Consider the following 16,108-nt stretch of genomic DNA (forward strand, 5'->3'; position numbering starts at 1 on the left):
GTCTATATGGCAGCTATACCTAAATATAGTCCGATTAGGTCCATATTTAGTTCGGATACCAGGAGGCTTAATATAACCCTCTGTTTCAAATTTCAGCGAAATCGGGTAATAAATAAAGCTTCTATATGGGCTTCAGACCCTTTATCGACAGATCGGTATATATGACAGCTATATATAAATATAGTCCAATGTGGACCATATTTGGGTCAGATGTGGGGAGGCCTAAAACTACTCACTGTTTCGAAATCGGATGAAAAATAAAGCATTTATGACCATTAAACCCTTTATCGGAAAATCCGTCTATATAGCAGCTATGTCCAAATATGGTCCGATTTGGCCCGTTCAAGAACTTAACCAGCGTGCATTAAAAACACGTATTTGTGCCAAATTTCAGCTCAATATCTCAATTTTTGAAGGCTGTAGAGTGATTACAACAGACGGACGGACAGACATCGTTAAATCATCTTGGAATCTTACGACGATCCGAAATATATTGGGTTGCCCAAAAAGTAATTGCGGATTTTTCATATAGTTGGCGTTGACAAATTTTTTCACAGCTTGTGACTCTGTAATTGCATTCTTTCTTCTGTCAGTTATCAGCTGTTACCTTTAGCTTGCTTTAGAAATAAGTGTAAAAAAAGTATATTTGATTAAAGTTCATTCTAAGTTTTATTAAAAATGCATTTACTTTCTTTTAAAAAATCCGCAATTACTTTTTGGGCAACCCAATATATACTTTGTAGGGTCGAAAATTGATATTTCGAGGTGTTACAAACAGAATGACGAAAATAGTATGGCCCCAACCTATGGTGGAGGGTATAGAAAAGAAACAATATATTTTGGTGTATTATATATTTTTTTGTTTATATTTTAAGTCAATTTCTTGTTATTCTTTTCTTATATTCATTCTCAAATACATAGAGTACATACATGTATACATACATACAAAGGTAACATTCTTGTGTATAATATAGTTGATGTAGTATGTATATGAATGCAATGTCTATGTATTTATTTTATGCGCCAATAATCATATTGTAAATAATGACTTAAGGACTAACTTTTTAAATTTCTTTATATTTCAATTAAAATATCTAGATTCTAGTATATAAATTGTTTCACAAATATCGCTGCTGCTCGAATATGTGTTGTTGTATTTGTTTGTTTGTTTGTTGGTTGCGCTTTTGTTTCGCAAAAGTATGAAGTATATTTATTTATATTCATAAATATATATTTTATCCACACGTAGTTCTATTTACATACAGAGTTTTAACCTTATAATAAATATATACCTCTACACAGTAGATATGTGCTGATAATCAATTGATCACCCAGTTGGCTTTGTAACCACAATTGTCAAGATGATGAAAATGCTCTTTTGTACACATATCCATGCATAGATGTAAATACTTCTCAGGTTTAGGGTTTCAGGAAAGGGATGGGTAGGTAGGGTCAGATAAATTAGTCATAACTATAAACTAACAATTATAATTAATAAAACGATTTCATGTCCTCTGTTTTGTTTAGTGGTTTTGCCTATGGATAAGCTACTTCAAGTCCTAAAATTGTAATTTGCTTCATTTTTTTTAGTTTAGTTAGATTTTTCATATTAAAATTTTGCCAAAAATGGGTGGTAGGCTGGCTGTTTGGTGTTGATGTGGGTGATGTGAGTGTGTGTTGATCTTTAATGAAATCGCATGTACAAATCATGAATTTTATGTGTGTTTGGGTGTGTGTGTGTGTGTGGGTACATGTGCTGTTTATTTTTGTTGGTTTTGTTATTGTACGACGACATAGTTACACTTTTAAATCAGTTTTTTAAAACTTAAAACAGTTTTGTCTATTTATATATATTAGAATGACATACGCAACGGATACATAATTGATTGGAAACCCTCCTCCTTCTCCCTTCCTATCTATGGGAGCTTTATCTAGCTCGCTTCGGCGATCTGCCCGCATTTATTATTCACTTGGAACCCCCCATGCCTTTAAACTCAGTTTTGGGGGTACACTGAATGGGCTACACATAAATAATTGACAACGAAAGCAATTTCAAGTTAAGGAAGTAATAGCCAAAGTGCTTCTATGCTTAGAATACATATCTCAGAATTCAAATCTGAATGTTGGTTGATAACACTTCAATTAAAATGTTGATACGCATGGAGGTTTGTGTTTGTCATTATCACATTCACACATACATATATATATATATATATATTGATGTACCATCTATTTGTGTATATGTTGTGAGCGAGTGGGTCTGTGGTGGCGGCGGTGTGTTGTAATTGTATCCATTGTTGGTTTTGGTTTTCAATTCAGCAAAATGTCATTGCAGTAATTTCTAATTTCTGGATTGTTGCTAAAAAACAGGAACTGCTGCTACTAAGTAGTTACATTTGTATGTACAAGGTTCTGTGTGTGTACCATGTGAACGTTTCAATCAGTATGATTGTCACTACTGTTACTACTGATGTTATTGTTGCTGCTACTAAAGCTCATGTTGACCATTTCGCACGAGGGTGTTACAGGTGCTTCCTTACATATCGGACTGATGCCGGCGCTGTGAATTGTCATGCAGGATAAAGACTTAGGTATGGGTGCATAGGTCGATTGTAGGTTAAGCCTCAATTTCGCCGGTGAGTTGCGTTTGAATCGTGCAGGGCGGGTGGCGCATAGAAACGATGTGGTTGTCGATGTCGGTGACAGCAACGATGATGTGGATGTGGCCGATGAGCAGGCAGCAGATGCTGAGGTGCAAGGTGTTTCATCCTCGGGCGTTATGGGTGGTGATGTTAACCTGGATGAGCAATTACTGCTGCCGCCACTACTGTGACCACTGTCACACTCGTCCATTTCAATGCATTGACTATCATCGTCGCACTTTGTTATGCTCGTCGCCGCAATCGCTGGAGAGAAGCCATTATTTTCGCATACATCATTTTGACTAGATGGTGTTGTTGGTGGTGGGGGTGATAAAGTGCCAACACAGGCTGGAGACATGGGCTTTAAAACGCCACTTAGACGTAAACTTTGTTCCAATTCCAAGAGTTGGCCCATAAAATTAAGATTGGGTGAAATGATGGGTCGAGCCACTTTAACCAATTTGTATGCCTCTAACAGCGACAGCGACTTGTAACGCATAACATAAGCAATGGCAATTGTGGCACTGCGAGATATACCCGCATGGCAATGGAGTAAAACCCGGGAACCTGTTTTACGGGCATCCTCTGCAAGTAGACAATAAAAAAAGAAGGCAAATTAGTATAATTAGGAAAACTAAAAACGCAAGGAATAACAATTTTAACAATTCTCATTAAAAGGTTTTAGCCTTATTATCTTCACCATAGCAGCCGTCTTAGCTCAACTATATCTATAAGCAATTTGATAATTTTCTTTCATATTTGTTATTTAAGCTTAAATATCTTGATAAGAAAATAGAAGAAATAGTTTAAGTCTCCAAAGAGAACCTCACTACAAACCCAGCTGACAGAACAAAACTCCATAACATAATCACATGGCAGCCGGTTGTACGCACCGTATAGAACCGTGGTCTCCGAGCCGATAAACAGCCATCACAATTTACCGTGGGCGAAGTTATGAATGTCATCCGTGGCGCCAAATCATCCAAGGCGTTGGGCCCCGACGGAATCTCTACATTGATATTGAAGAATCTGGATTCACCTGGAGTTGAGTACTTTACTACTGTCCTCAACATGTCTCTGAACACTTTTATAGTTCCCGATGTCTTGAAAATGGGCAGACAGATCCCGCTACTGAAGCCCGGAAAGGACCCGAGTTTGGGAGAGTGGTACAGACCGATCTCCCTTCTCTCACCAGTAGCAAAGACGCTTTAGGCATTACTCCTCCCGAGCCTCGTAGGAGAATTTCCATTCGCCGAGCATCAACATGGATTTTGTAGACTGCATAGCACAATAACAGCTTTGCATGCCATCACCGCACACATTTACTGTGGCTTCAATCAGCCCAGGCCATGTGATAGGACGGTCCTCGTGGCTGTCTCCTCAGTTCTCATGTGGACCAACTCCATCAGGAGACAAAGATCCTACCAGTGCGAAGACATAACTACAATACATGCTGTCTAAGCAATACCTTTTTGGGGTGCTATCACAGAGACCATCCAAATCATCATCTTGTGGATAGATATCCATCGCCCAGAAGCCTTAAGGTAGATCTATTGTAAATCTAAAAGTAACAGCTGATAACTGACAGAAGAAAGAATGCAATTACAGAGTCACAAGCTGTGAAAAAATTTGTCAACGCCGACTATATGAAAAATCCGCAATTACTTTTTGGGCAATCCAATACATGATCTAGAGGGGAGGTTCGACGCCACAAGAGAGAACCTCTAGATCAAGCAGCATATCATCAAGCAGGTCTAGACAACATTCATGCAGACATGGTAGCAGATGCGGTAAATGGCTACCGGGTGTATGTAGTCCTTGGAGACCTTGACCTCCCCCGGCAAACCAGAGTAGTTCTGGCTCAATTACGTTCCGGCAGATTCAGCCGCCTCAACTCCCACAGAGCCAAAGATTGATGGCGATGTGCAAGATGTATGTCTCGATTGTAACAAGGGACCGCACGATACACGTCACCTGTTTAACTGCCCAGCCAGACTCACTCGACTTAGACCCAGATCTTTGTGGACGGACCCCATCTTAGTCGCACAGTTCCTGGGTCTTGACACTCTACAGAATCAAGCAGACGAAAGATAGAACACAATAAACTGCTACAGCAACAACAAAAACAATAGCCAAAACTATAGCTGCAAGAACCGTTGGAAAATTGGCTGTTTCATTGTTTGAAGTCAAGTCACAACTCCATATATCTGCAGTCTGTATGTACATCCTGCGTTAAAAATCCAATATCAGTAGTGCAAGTTAGAGCATCATGGCAACGAAAACATCAGCGGTATCGAGCGGAGACTCTCAATGAGAGGCTGGGCGCCATCGGGTCATGCATAAATACTGAATGCCTATGATGCTCGTTATGACAAGGCGAGTTATTGGCGCCTTTAAATAACCAATGGACAACATCAGCGTCTGTTCCCAGGTTCCTGCGTTAAGGTTAAAAATCCAATTTCAATAGTGCAAGTAAGAGAGCGTACGATAGAGAAAGGGTAAATCTATCTGCCAAAGAGCTGCCACAAACCAAAATTTCATGCAGTGAAACTTAAGGGATTTAAAAAAAACATAACCCAGGGATTTATCCACCATAACTAATATCCTTGATAAACACTTCTGCAAAACACAAAATGCAATCCCGTGCCGGGATAGCTGTGAGTACCGCACAGGCTGGAACATTGAGGTTCGATCTGTTTGGTGTTCAATGCTGTCACGAGAAGCTTAGCGGCGGCGGTCGGCTGTATAGACCAGAACGAGCTTGCTCGCCTATTAGAGCTTGACGAGGAACGCCACCTCCACAGCGTAGAGTCTCAATGAAGTACAATCGGCATCAGCTCATGCATTAATAGTGAATGCCTATGATGCTCGATATGACAACAAGGCGAGTTATTGACACCTTTAAATAACCAATGGCCATCATGTTTCCGCGGCGGTCGAGACCGGAACGAGCTTGCTCACCTAAAGGAGCGCCACCTCCACATATAGACATGTGATTACAACAACAACAACAAAATGCAATCTCAGTGAATAGAATTTAATTATGATGGCCAGCGTTCTATTCTCCATTGTCCGTCTGAATAGAACAGGGGTATGATTTGTATGTCTGTTATAATTAAATTGCTTCAATAATAGGAAAATGTTTTATTCAAAGCCATTGGAAAGAATAACAAATACGTATGTAGTAGTTGTAGATAAGGATGTTGTCATTCATTCAATTTGTCAGCAATCTTATCAGCTCAAAACCTTTATGAAGGCCACAACCACAACAGAGTCGTTGAGGCCTTTTCTTTGCTTCAAACCCGCTTAACAATAGGTTGACACCATACCCCCCTTTTACGTCTCCTCGAGATATTAAAGTTACCGAATTTTTCCGAAATGAACTTTGCCAATAACATTCCAACTACTATAAGTTCACGCAACATAATCAGGGAAGATCATAGCAGCAGACAGTCTATATAAAAAGAAAATCGCAAGCGATTGAACGAATTTATGGACAACGGCGCAACAAACATTTGCTTCTTGAGACTGCCATGAATCATTGCAGCACACACACACATTACATAGACCCCGCCAGACAAATGGACAGCGGCAAAGCCAACAATATGCGATGACGAAGACCACGACGACGACGACTACGACGAGGTCGGACGGTCGTCGATTTGAAGAGATATGCTTCATTTTTTCTCCTTGCGCTACTGTTTGTTGTACATGTGTCTGTCTGTCTCTTGGATGGCCCAAAACAAAAACAGTCACCCTGTCAGGCCAATGCTAAAGAACTTAGCATGCATATAAAGAATTCAAATTCGGAAACCAGAAGAAAGAAGCAGGTGCCAGATATGTATGATGTTGTTAATGATGAAGATGTGCCATGTGGTGGTGGTGATAACGGTGGTGGTGGCGGCGGTGGTGTCATTGTGACGAAAAAGCCATTATTCTCAAATATATTTTTATAAATAGCCTGACTTGGTCACAGGATGGTGATGGTGATGATGATGATGATGATGAGACAAGAAATTGCCATTCGAACGCATGACTCATGCATCCATCCATACAACCCAAAACAACCAACCAGCCAGGGCGCACACACAACATTAACCAACAAACCGAATGGCCAAAATAAAACAACAACAAAAAAACGGAATACAATAAATTGCGCTTATTTCATACTGTTTTTGTTATTATTGTTGTTGTTTTTTTTTTTTTGTTTTTTGTTGAATGTACGTAAAAATAGCAGCAACAGAAGGCAAAAAAGGCTGTAAACAAAAATAATATTTATGTGTGCGCTCAAATATTTTACTTCTATATTAACGACCTTCAACTTGTGAATGTTGAAATCTTGCTCAGCCATCTCTTGGTATGATGGGTAAAATATGAATATGGGTATTTATAAAGAAATTAATCAAATCCAAAATTTACTTTTATATGTGTGCTAATGAACAGGAAGAAATATAGGCAAAGAAAGGCGCCATACAGAATGTTGAATAAAGTCCTTACACATTGGATAAACTTGCAACTGCGACCTTGGAACACCAAGGTTCTAAGTAGGTATAATAAATTATATACATTTAGAACCTTATTATTGTTCGGAGATAGTGTTACGTTTACACACTCATTTACATGTTTGTGTGAAAAAAATGGTATATTTATTCTCATTTCTTACAATGGAAAATTTATGCCAATGTAACTTTTTATAACCACCTCCGTAGGATGGGGGGTATATTTATTAAGTCATTCCGTTTGCAACACAAAGTATATATATATATTTCGGATCGTCGTAAAATTCCAAGACGATTTAACGAAGTCCGTGTGTCTGTCCGTCTATCCGTCCATCTGTTGTAATCACTCTACAAGCCTTCAAAAATTGAGATTTTCAGTTGATATTTGGCACAGATACGTCTTTTTGATGCACACTGGTTAAGTTCTTGAACGGAACAAATTGGACCATATTTGGATATAGCTGCTATATAGACCTATCTGCCGATAAAGGGTCTAATGCCCATAAATGCTTTATTTTTTTATCCGATTTCACTGAAATTTGAAACAGTGGGTTATTTTAAGGTTTCCCGACAACTGACCCAAATATGGTTCAGATCGGACCATATTTATTGGGTTGCGCAAAAAGTAATTGCGGATTTTTCAAAAGAAAGTAAATGCATTTTTAATAAAACTTAGAATGAACTTTAATCAAATATACTTTTTTTACACTTTTTTTCTAAAGCATGCAAAAAGTAACAGCTGATAACTGACAGAAGAAAGAATGCAATTACAGAGTCACAAGCTGTGAAAAAATTTGTCAACGCCGACTATATGAAAAATCCGCAATTACTTTTTGGGCAACCCAATAGATATAGCTGCCATATAGACCGATCTCCCGATAAAGGATCTGAAGAGCATTACAACTTTATTTATTACCAGATTTCGCTGAAATTTGAAACAGTAGTTTATTTTAAGTTTCTCGACATCTGACCTAAATTTGAATTAGATCGGTTTATATTTAGATATAGCTGTCATATAGTCCGATCTGCCGATAAAGGGTCTGAAACCCATAAAAGCTTTATTTATTATCCGATTTTGCTGAAATTTAAAACAGTTGGCTATTTTAAGCCTCCTGACATCTGATCTAAATACGGATCAGATCAGACTATGTTTAGATATAGCTGCCATATAGACCGATCTGCCGATAAACGGTCTGAGGACCATGAAAGCTTTATTTTTTGACCGATTTCGCTGAAATTTGAAACAGTGAGTTTTTTAAGCCTCCCGAAATCCGCCCCAAAAATTGGTTCAGCTTCATCTCGCGATAAAGGGTCTGGAGCCCATAAAAGCTTTATTTTTTATCCGATTTCGCTGAAATTTTAATCAGTGAATAGTTTTAGGCCTCCCAACACAGGACCCAAATATGGTACAGATCGGACTATATTTAGATATAGCTGTCATATAGACCAAACTGCCTAGAAGGGGTCTGAAGCCAATAAAAGCTTTATTTATTACCCGATTTCGATGAAATTTGAAAAAGTGAGTATGCTAAGGCCTTCCATCAACTGACCTAAATATGGTGCTGATCGGACAATATTTAGATAAAGCTGTCATATAGACCGATCTGCCGATAAGGGGACTGAAGCCCATTAAAGCTTTATTTATTTCCCGATTTCGCACATAGTGTTATGTCATGACTTCCAATAACTGAGTCTAGAACCATTGAAATCGGTCAAGAAGCTGATACAGCTCCCATATAAACCGATCTGCCGATTTGATTTTTTGAGCCCCTAGAAGTTTAAATTTTCATCCTATTTGGCTGAAATTTTGCCCATAGTATTCCATTATGACTGCCAGCAACGGAGCCAAGCACGGTCCAAATCGGTCAAGAACCTGATATAGCTCCCACATAAACCGCTCTTCCGATTTGAATTCTTAAGCCCCTGGAATCCTCAATTTTCATCCGATTTGGCTGAAATTTTGCACATAGTATTCCGTATAAACCGGTCTTCAGTTTTGCCGCTGGTAGCCGCAATTTTTGTCCGATTTGGCTGAAATTGTGTACATGGTGTTCTGTTATATCGGTCAAGAACATGATAGAGCTCCCATATAAACCAATCTCCCGATTTGATTTATTGAGCCCTACAAGCCGCGATTTTTTATCCGATTTGGCTGAAATTTTGCATATTGTGTTCTGTTATGACTCTCAACAACTGCGCCGTTCCAATTCGTTCTATAACTAGATATAACTCCCATATTTTAACAGAATCCATGGTGGTGGGTTCCCAAGATTCGGTCCGGCCGAACTTAGCACGCTTTTACTTGTTTAAGATTATACTTTTATTTATATCGACGCCTTGTTCTTGTTCCACTAATAATTTACTCATCTTTTGCTTTTGGAGCTAGATACTTTTTATTAGCTGTGTTCGGGAACTCAAAAATTTGTGCAAATTTGCACATATTTTCACTGGAAGTCGTTCGCATATTTTTGCTGGCAAATTTTTTAAAGAGAGAGCAAAATGGCTCTTTCTCTCCTCCAAATTTTGACTGGAAAAGTACGCGAACAGACCTATTGTCTATGAATTGATCAGATAAATACAATGGTTTTTAGTTAGGGTTGGTACTCTGATCGAAATTAAAAAAGTTTGCTTGGTCTTCCTATTATCGTAATAGCGGCACAGTTTAAATTCATGCAAGTTGCAAAACTCAATATCGAAAGATAGATTTCGATTTTACTCATTCCAGCAATTTGGGGACTAAACAGCGAATTATATGAAACTTCTCCCTTTTATGAGTGATAAAAACTAAAACCAAAACGGCGTTCCACCTCTGTACACAAAATACATAATATTGTAATGATGATAAAGGGGGGCTACAGTAAATAAGCTGTCAGCCAAAGAACAGCCTAACTAAGGGCAAGGAAACCATTTTATTACTACTAATTATCCATAAGTAACTATTTAACAACTACAATGGGGTAAATACTAGAATAAACATGCGCGCAGTCAAATGGGCGAGTGGTGGCAAGAAGGAATAGGGCGAAAAACGGAATATACTAGGCACTCTGCTGCACATTCTACAGACATATTCGAAATATTTATGTACCTAGGATTCATGAGTGAGTGGATGATTGTTGATAAATATACTTTGTATAGGAAAAAAGCTCAAACGAAAATAAAAAGAAATACTACACACAAGCACACTCGAAACAGCAAAAATCGAAAATATGAATCATCCATCCATCTATCCATCCACAGTGATGTTGTTGAATTTGTGGTCGTTTGGTCTGTTGGTCGTTTGGTTCGTTGGTCGTATAAATGTCGTTCGCACCGTTCGAATGATTGTAGTATGTACGTCGTTCGTTGTTATTATTTCTTCTGTTTTTGATGTTGATGTTGTTGCTATTGTTGTTGTTGTTGTTTTGCCTATGAATGGCAGAAATAGGGTAAAGTGGGACGAGGTGGAAGTTTGAAGGGGTTGAGCCATGCAAGATTATGTGTGTGTATGTATGAGTGTAGGGGGTCTTAACAACAAAACAATTCTATAACATACAGCACTTGAAAATATTTGTAGAGCTCATCATCGTCTAGGGTTGCCAGGTAAAAACACTTTTCACAAACAAAAATCATTATTTGATTAATAGAACAAATGGATTTTCAAAAATTTATAGAATGATTCCCTGAACTGTAATTTCTGGGATATCATATCCATTAAGTCGCCAGTCTTTAAACCTTAAATACCTACTACTTTTATAATGTTGATCGAAAATTTACCATAATTTTAGCCCTTTTATTGTGCCACTATGCAATACAGCTTGTAATAAAATGCTAACTATCCAGAACAACGATGTTCTGTATATATGTCAGAGATAAGCCTGTTTGAAAGATAGACGAGGGTTATCTAAGTTCAGGATTAAAATTAAATTTACAACAAAAGAAAAATTAAATTTACAACAAAAGAAATAAGGATAAACACATTGGACGCTAATACTCACGAAAACCTAAATAGACGCATTAAGCCATATTTCCCTTCAAAGGAAAGGAAATTATGGATAGTTAGAAAATGCAAAAAAAGCAAAAAGTTCATGGTGTTTGAGTAATGAGAGTAAAATTCTGCTTACAGCTTTCTCATTATCCATTCCAACAAGCGCCATCAAACGAACAAACTGAAATTTATCTATGTACATATCCAGTGCAGTTGAACCAACTAAAGAAATACTTCTATTGTGAATGGCAGACTAATATTGGAACCAATTAATTATAAAATCACAAAGGCAATCGCTATTAATATTCTTCAATGCTACATACGTTTTGAAAGTTTTATTGAAGAATTAAATAAATTATCTTATTTTTTCTCCCATTCTTATGACAGGTTGGCAAATAAATTGTTTGCGTTTTCTTCTTTTCCTTTGCACCCTTCGTATTCCTGCATTGAAAATATTCTCACAAACTATGACTATTCTCATTCTCTTGTCGATATTTCCGATTTGAGTTCTAGTTCTATAAGGGACCAGCCGTTTTTAAAAAAGCCTTTAAATGACTGAAAGCCTTAACATTTTTGTCAATATTAGCAGCAGGATAAGCAGTTCTGCAAAATATTCTCAGATATTCTCTATGCCCGACGTTGGCTTTTGCCTCGAATACCCAACGCTATTACATATTCTGAAAAAACCCAGAATGTGGACTTTGTGGTATTTGTTTCTAACAGCTTTTCACAACTCCCACATTGCGTGTTAGTTATTTTTTCACTTCTTTATCATAAGTACAATGCGTAATCTATAGTCTTGCCACTTCAGGTCGAATGATAACCAACCATTTAAGTACAATGCAAATGAGTCACAGGGGTATGAAACGTGACAGTATTTTCGAATACATTTGTAATTAACGTAATGAAAGGACCATGAATGCATCCCACCCTAATCTATTGAACGAACTCTGTCTGTCACTTGATCATTTACCTATTAACAACATTATGTCAACCTTCCAATTTGTTGTAAGAACAATTATCGTTCGAATGACTCAACTGAACATGTCAATAGATAATTTATATATACGGAGTGTGGCGCTTGGGAAATTTGTTGATGCGTCATGATCATACGCATTTATCTATATACTTGTATACGTATCTCAACTACAACAAAACCGTGCACAATTGACATTCAGTGCAATAATTACTTCAGAGAGACAAGATAACCTTTATCTATAGAGATTACGTCGTTATATGGCACTGTCTGTCAATCAACGCATTGAAGAAGTTGTTATCTTTTAACGCCCTCTATCCTCTGGAAATTTTACAAAAACTAGGGAATCTTACAACAATTAAGCAACTCTACTAATATGTTTATATTATTTATATTTTTGACCGTAGCCTTAGACTTTGATAAAAACATCTGCCACGGAAGTAAAATAATAAGCTCAAAATCACTACATTTCGCTATTTATTATTTTCTCATAGTCATTTTGATAAATTATGGAAAAAAGGTTAAATAAATTATTATGATTCACAATATAAGATTATTGTGATTCACAATAGTGTTTTATCATTCACAAGAGGGTTGTGTTGGTTATTCATTCGTACTGAAATCGTTTAACGGTAAGTAATTTAAAACTGATGAATAAACATGTATACAAAGTGTAAATCTTCCCTCCCTTAACTTTTTAACTTAAACAAAACTCCTTAGTTCGTTAGATACAAAACTGGTCATCATCGGTGAAGTTTTTTGGTATATCTATAATTTCTGTGGACTCGCCCTTGTGGCCAGCAAGCGTGCTTTGACAAAGTTGAAGATTAGATAGCTCACGAACAAAGGAATATTGAAAGCATATGACATAACTTTGGAGAGAATTTGTTATTTCGGGAACACCTATCATTTTCTTTATTTAACCAATGGTTCTGGTTCCAATGATTTGGTTTTTGATTGAACTTTTAATATTTTTATTTAATTTTGCTTTTTTGCACACTTGGCAATCATCATTTTGGGAAATGACGCGGACCATCATCATTATTTTGGTATTATATTCGTGGCGCAGTATTGTTTGTAGAAAAATCTGCTGAATATATTTGTGCCGTGTGCGATATATTTTTTGTTCTAAAAAATTAAAAAAACAAATGACTTGCTTGCTTGAGACATATGTATGTATGTACATACATATAATAAGAGCACCCTGTTTTGTATATGGATGTACATATGCTTATACATATTAACATATTTTACATTACAATATCTATGTAGATTCTTATATTCTGCTTTGCCTTTTTTGAACAAAGGGTCTGCTGAGCTGTGCCCTCTGCTAGGCCTGCCATATGTATGCGCTTGGTTTCTCCACAACATTTATTGCTTTAGTCAAAACTTCTAGCAGTGCGGAGGAATAGTTGATACCATTCTCCATGTACTATATACTACACCTTTAGACAAAAATAGTAAAAAATCAATATAATTTTTTTGTGGGGTATAAATAGGCAGAACAGACTACTATTACTTGCTTACTGGTCGTTCACACTCATTGAATTCCAGCCCACATGTTGCCAACAAACGAACGAGCCTGTTTACTCCTCGTACTACATACAAACGTACCTCTAATGATGTCTGGAAGGGAGGTGGTAAGGCAACAATTGCCAAGACCAGAAGTTAGAGGAGGGTTGAACAATAAAACAAACATTGCAAAGGCAACTAGAGAATCACGGAAGGAAAATTTTTGTTTTCTCTTGTAAAGCACACACAGCTAACCCCAACGATGAGTCACCATCACCATTGCCATCATCATTCTGCACAAAGTACTCGTGCTCCTGAGCAGCAACATCAATAACGTCACGACACACAAAAACACACCGGCATGGTATGGTATGGCGACGGTTGGAGGGGTGGTTGATAAACGGTGAATGCCTTTCTTCTGTTGTTCATCATCATTATCACAATCATTACATTTGTATACGCCACCGCTGCCTCATTGGGAACGAGGTCGAAAGTGCACGTGACGTAAGTTTACATGATGCATGCGTACGCATATACACACCAAAGAGGTATAATGAAGAATGTTCATTCTTTCGTCCAGTTCTGTGGTAGTGCGTATTGGGCAACCAGAATTCTATGCGAAATATATTTTAAATGTTTATGTATCTATTTATAGTTGCTGCTTGTTGGGGCACTGATACTTATTTAATGAGGTTTTCTCTACAGCAGGGCCTTATGAAAAGCAATAATATCACCGTCTTATAGGTATATCGGAAAAAAACTTATTTTAGCCTAGCTTTTCATGCAAATTTTTTCTCTTAAATGCTTTTAAATGAACAAAATATAAATAAATTTACTTCTAAAATATATAAAAAAATGTTTCTTCTTAACAAGCTTTGCACTAAATCTGTACGAAGTAATAACGATTGTGAATGAAAGTGTTATTCTTTTGGTCTTGCTATTACAACAAATAATACAGGTAGAAGATGCTGGCAAAGTTATGCTTATTTAAGTAATACCAACGAAAATACTATAAAATCTAATTATTTTTACAAATAAAAGCTGAATTTGTTTCTTTTTAAATAGTTTTGTTTCGTTATTTATTAATTTCGAAGCGATGTGTTTTGGTTGAAGTTGCAACAACATATATGAATTTGAGTGCGGTCCACACACTCACATTTGTGTGTAAGCTTGTACGTAAGCAGCTGATAAATTAGTTGGTGCCATATTAATTTTTATATGTAAATGGCAACATTTTGGCCAAAGAAACCCAAAAAAATCAAATGTGGTAACCTTGTAAAACCATCGAAAGAACGATTAAGGAAAAATTTTCCCCAAAAAAAAACAAATATTTTACAAATATTTTTTCAATTTTATCGTTATGCAGGCCTTATGTCTGTTAAATACCACACTAACTAAGGCCCATTAAGACTTGATTTTCTTCGCTGGTTGAACATCTGATGGGCAACATAAAGTTACAACACAATTGATACCCAACAAAAGAATGACATATTTTCCCTATCAAGACTTGTGAAGTGCTTTATTTAGTTTTGTTTTTGTTTCTTCTCCATTTGTTTTTCATTTTCTGGGTCCTGATATGGTCTTCGTCTGGCAACAGGAAGGAAGTTTGCGGTGGGCTATATACATACATATGTACATGCATACAAACTAACTAACACATAAACGTCCAAAAGTTATGCTCTGGTTTTTTTGAGAGTTGATTTTGTGTGTTTCCTCGTTGGTCTTACTTTGAAGCACATGGAATAATGTCGTCATGCTGTCTGCCCAACTTAAACACATCACAAACAAACAAATACCATTCTAGAACAGTTTAACACTTTGCAGGTCCCACTTTACAAACACCACCCCCTGCGACAGAAGGTGGCAAACGACGCACAACTATTAATTAGCAAAAAAAAAAACAAACATACAAAACCTATTGCGATTTACGTCGTAGTTGTGGTTTTACGACTTCAAAATAGACCTTGTTGTTACAGTATGTGTTGTTATTACTTTTTTCGTTGTTTTTGGTGTAATAAGTGTACAACACTTACCTATAAAATCGTAGGCTTCCTGAAAATATTGCTTGATATTTTGATGAGGTGTATCACTGGCAGGTATTTGCATGTACTTAAGGCCGAGCAATTGACTTGTGTTGCTCGGTGCTTGGCAGGTAACGTTTAAAACACAGTTGGCGCCCACACTACTGGGATCGCCAGCATCTCGGCCATTGCCCAGCAATAGATGTGGGAAAACTGGTGAGGCGGGATGTGTTTCGATATCTGCAATGAAACAAACAAAAACAAGGAAATAAAAATAAATGGGCATTTAACAAATATTTAGGCACGATATTTGAACAAACTAAAGTGGCAAAGGATTTTATGTCATGGTATATGATCTTTTTCATGAGTCAATAGAATTAAGTTTAAGATCTTTTGCGGACTTAAAAATATGACACAAACTGCAAAGAAAAAGGGGAAATGAAACGTATTTGATTGCACAAAGGAGCAAGATATGAAGTTGTCTAATGACTTCA

At 37.1% G+C, this 16,108-nt stretch overlaps 1 protein-coding gene across 1 annotated transcript in view; it reads right to left on the minus strand.

Annotated features, from left to right (window-relative positions):
* Nucleotides 1-799: 799 nt before the first annotated feature.
* The window catches only part of LOC106080374 (dual specificity protein phosphatase 10), a 30,291-nt gene continuing 14,982 nt past the window's right edge, over nucleotides 800-16,108 (minus strand). The window contains exons 3-4 of the mRNA XM_013241739.2: nucleotides 15,627-15,854; nucleotides 800-3,227 (exon numbers count right to left, since the gene is read on the minus strand). Of these exons, the coding sequence (XP_013097193.1) occupies nucleotides 2,437-3,227; nucleotides 15,627-15,854 (1,019 nt within the window). The 3' untranslated portion in view covers nucleotides 800-2,436. The remainder of the gene's footprint in view (nucleotides 3,228-15,626; nucleotides 15,855-16,108) is intronic.

This window comes from Stomoxys calcitrans, chromosome 2 (genome assembly GCF_963082655.1).
Source record: "Stomoxys calcitrans chromosome 2, idStoCalc2.1, whole genome shotgun sequence".
Classification (NCBI taxonomy): Eukaryota; Metazoa; Arthropoda; class Insecta; order Diptera; family Muscidae; genus Stomoxys; species Stomoxys calcitrans.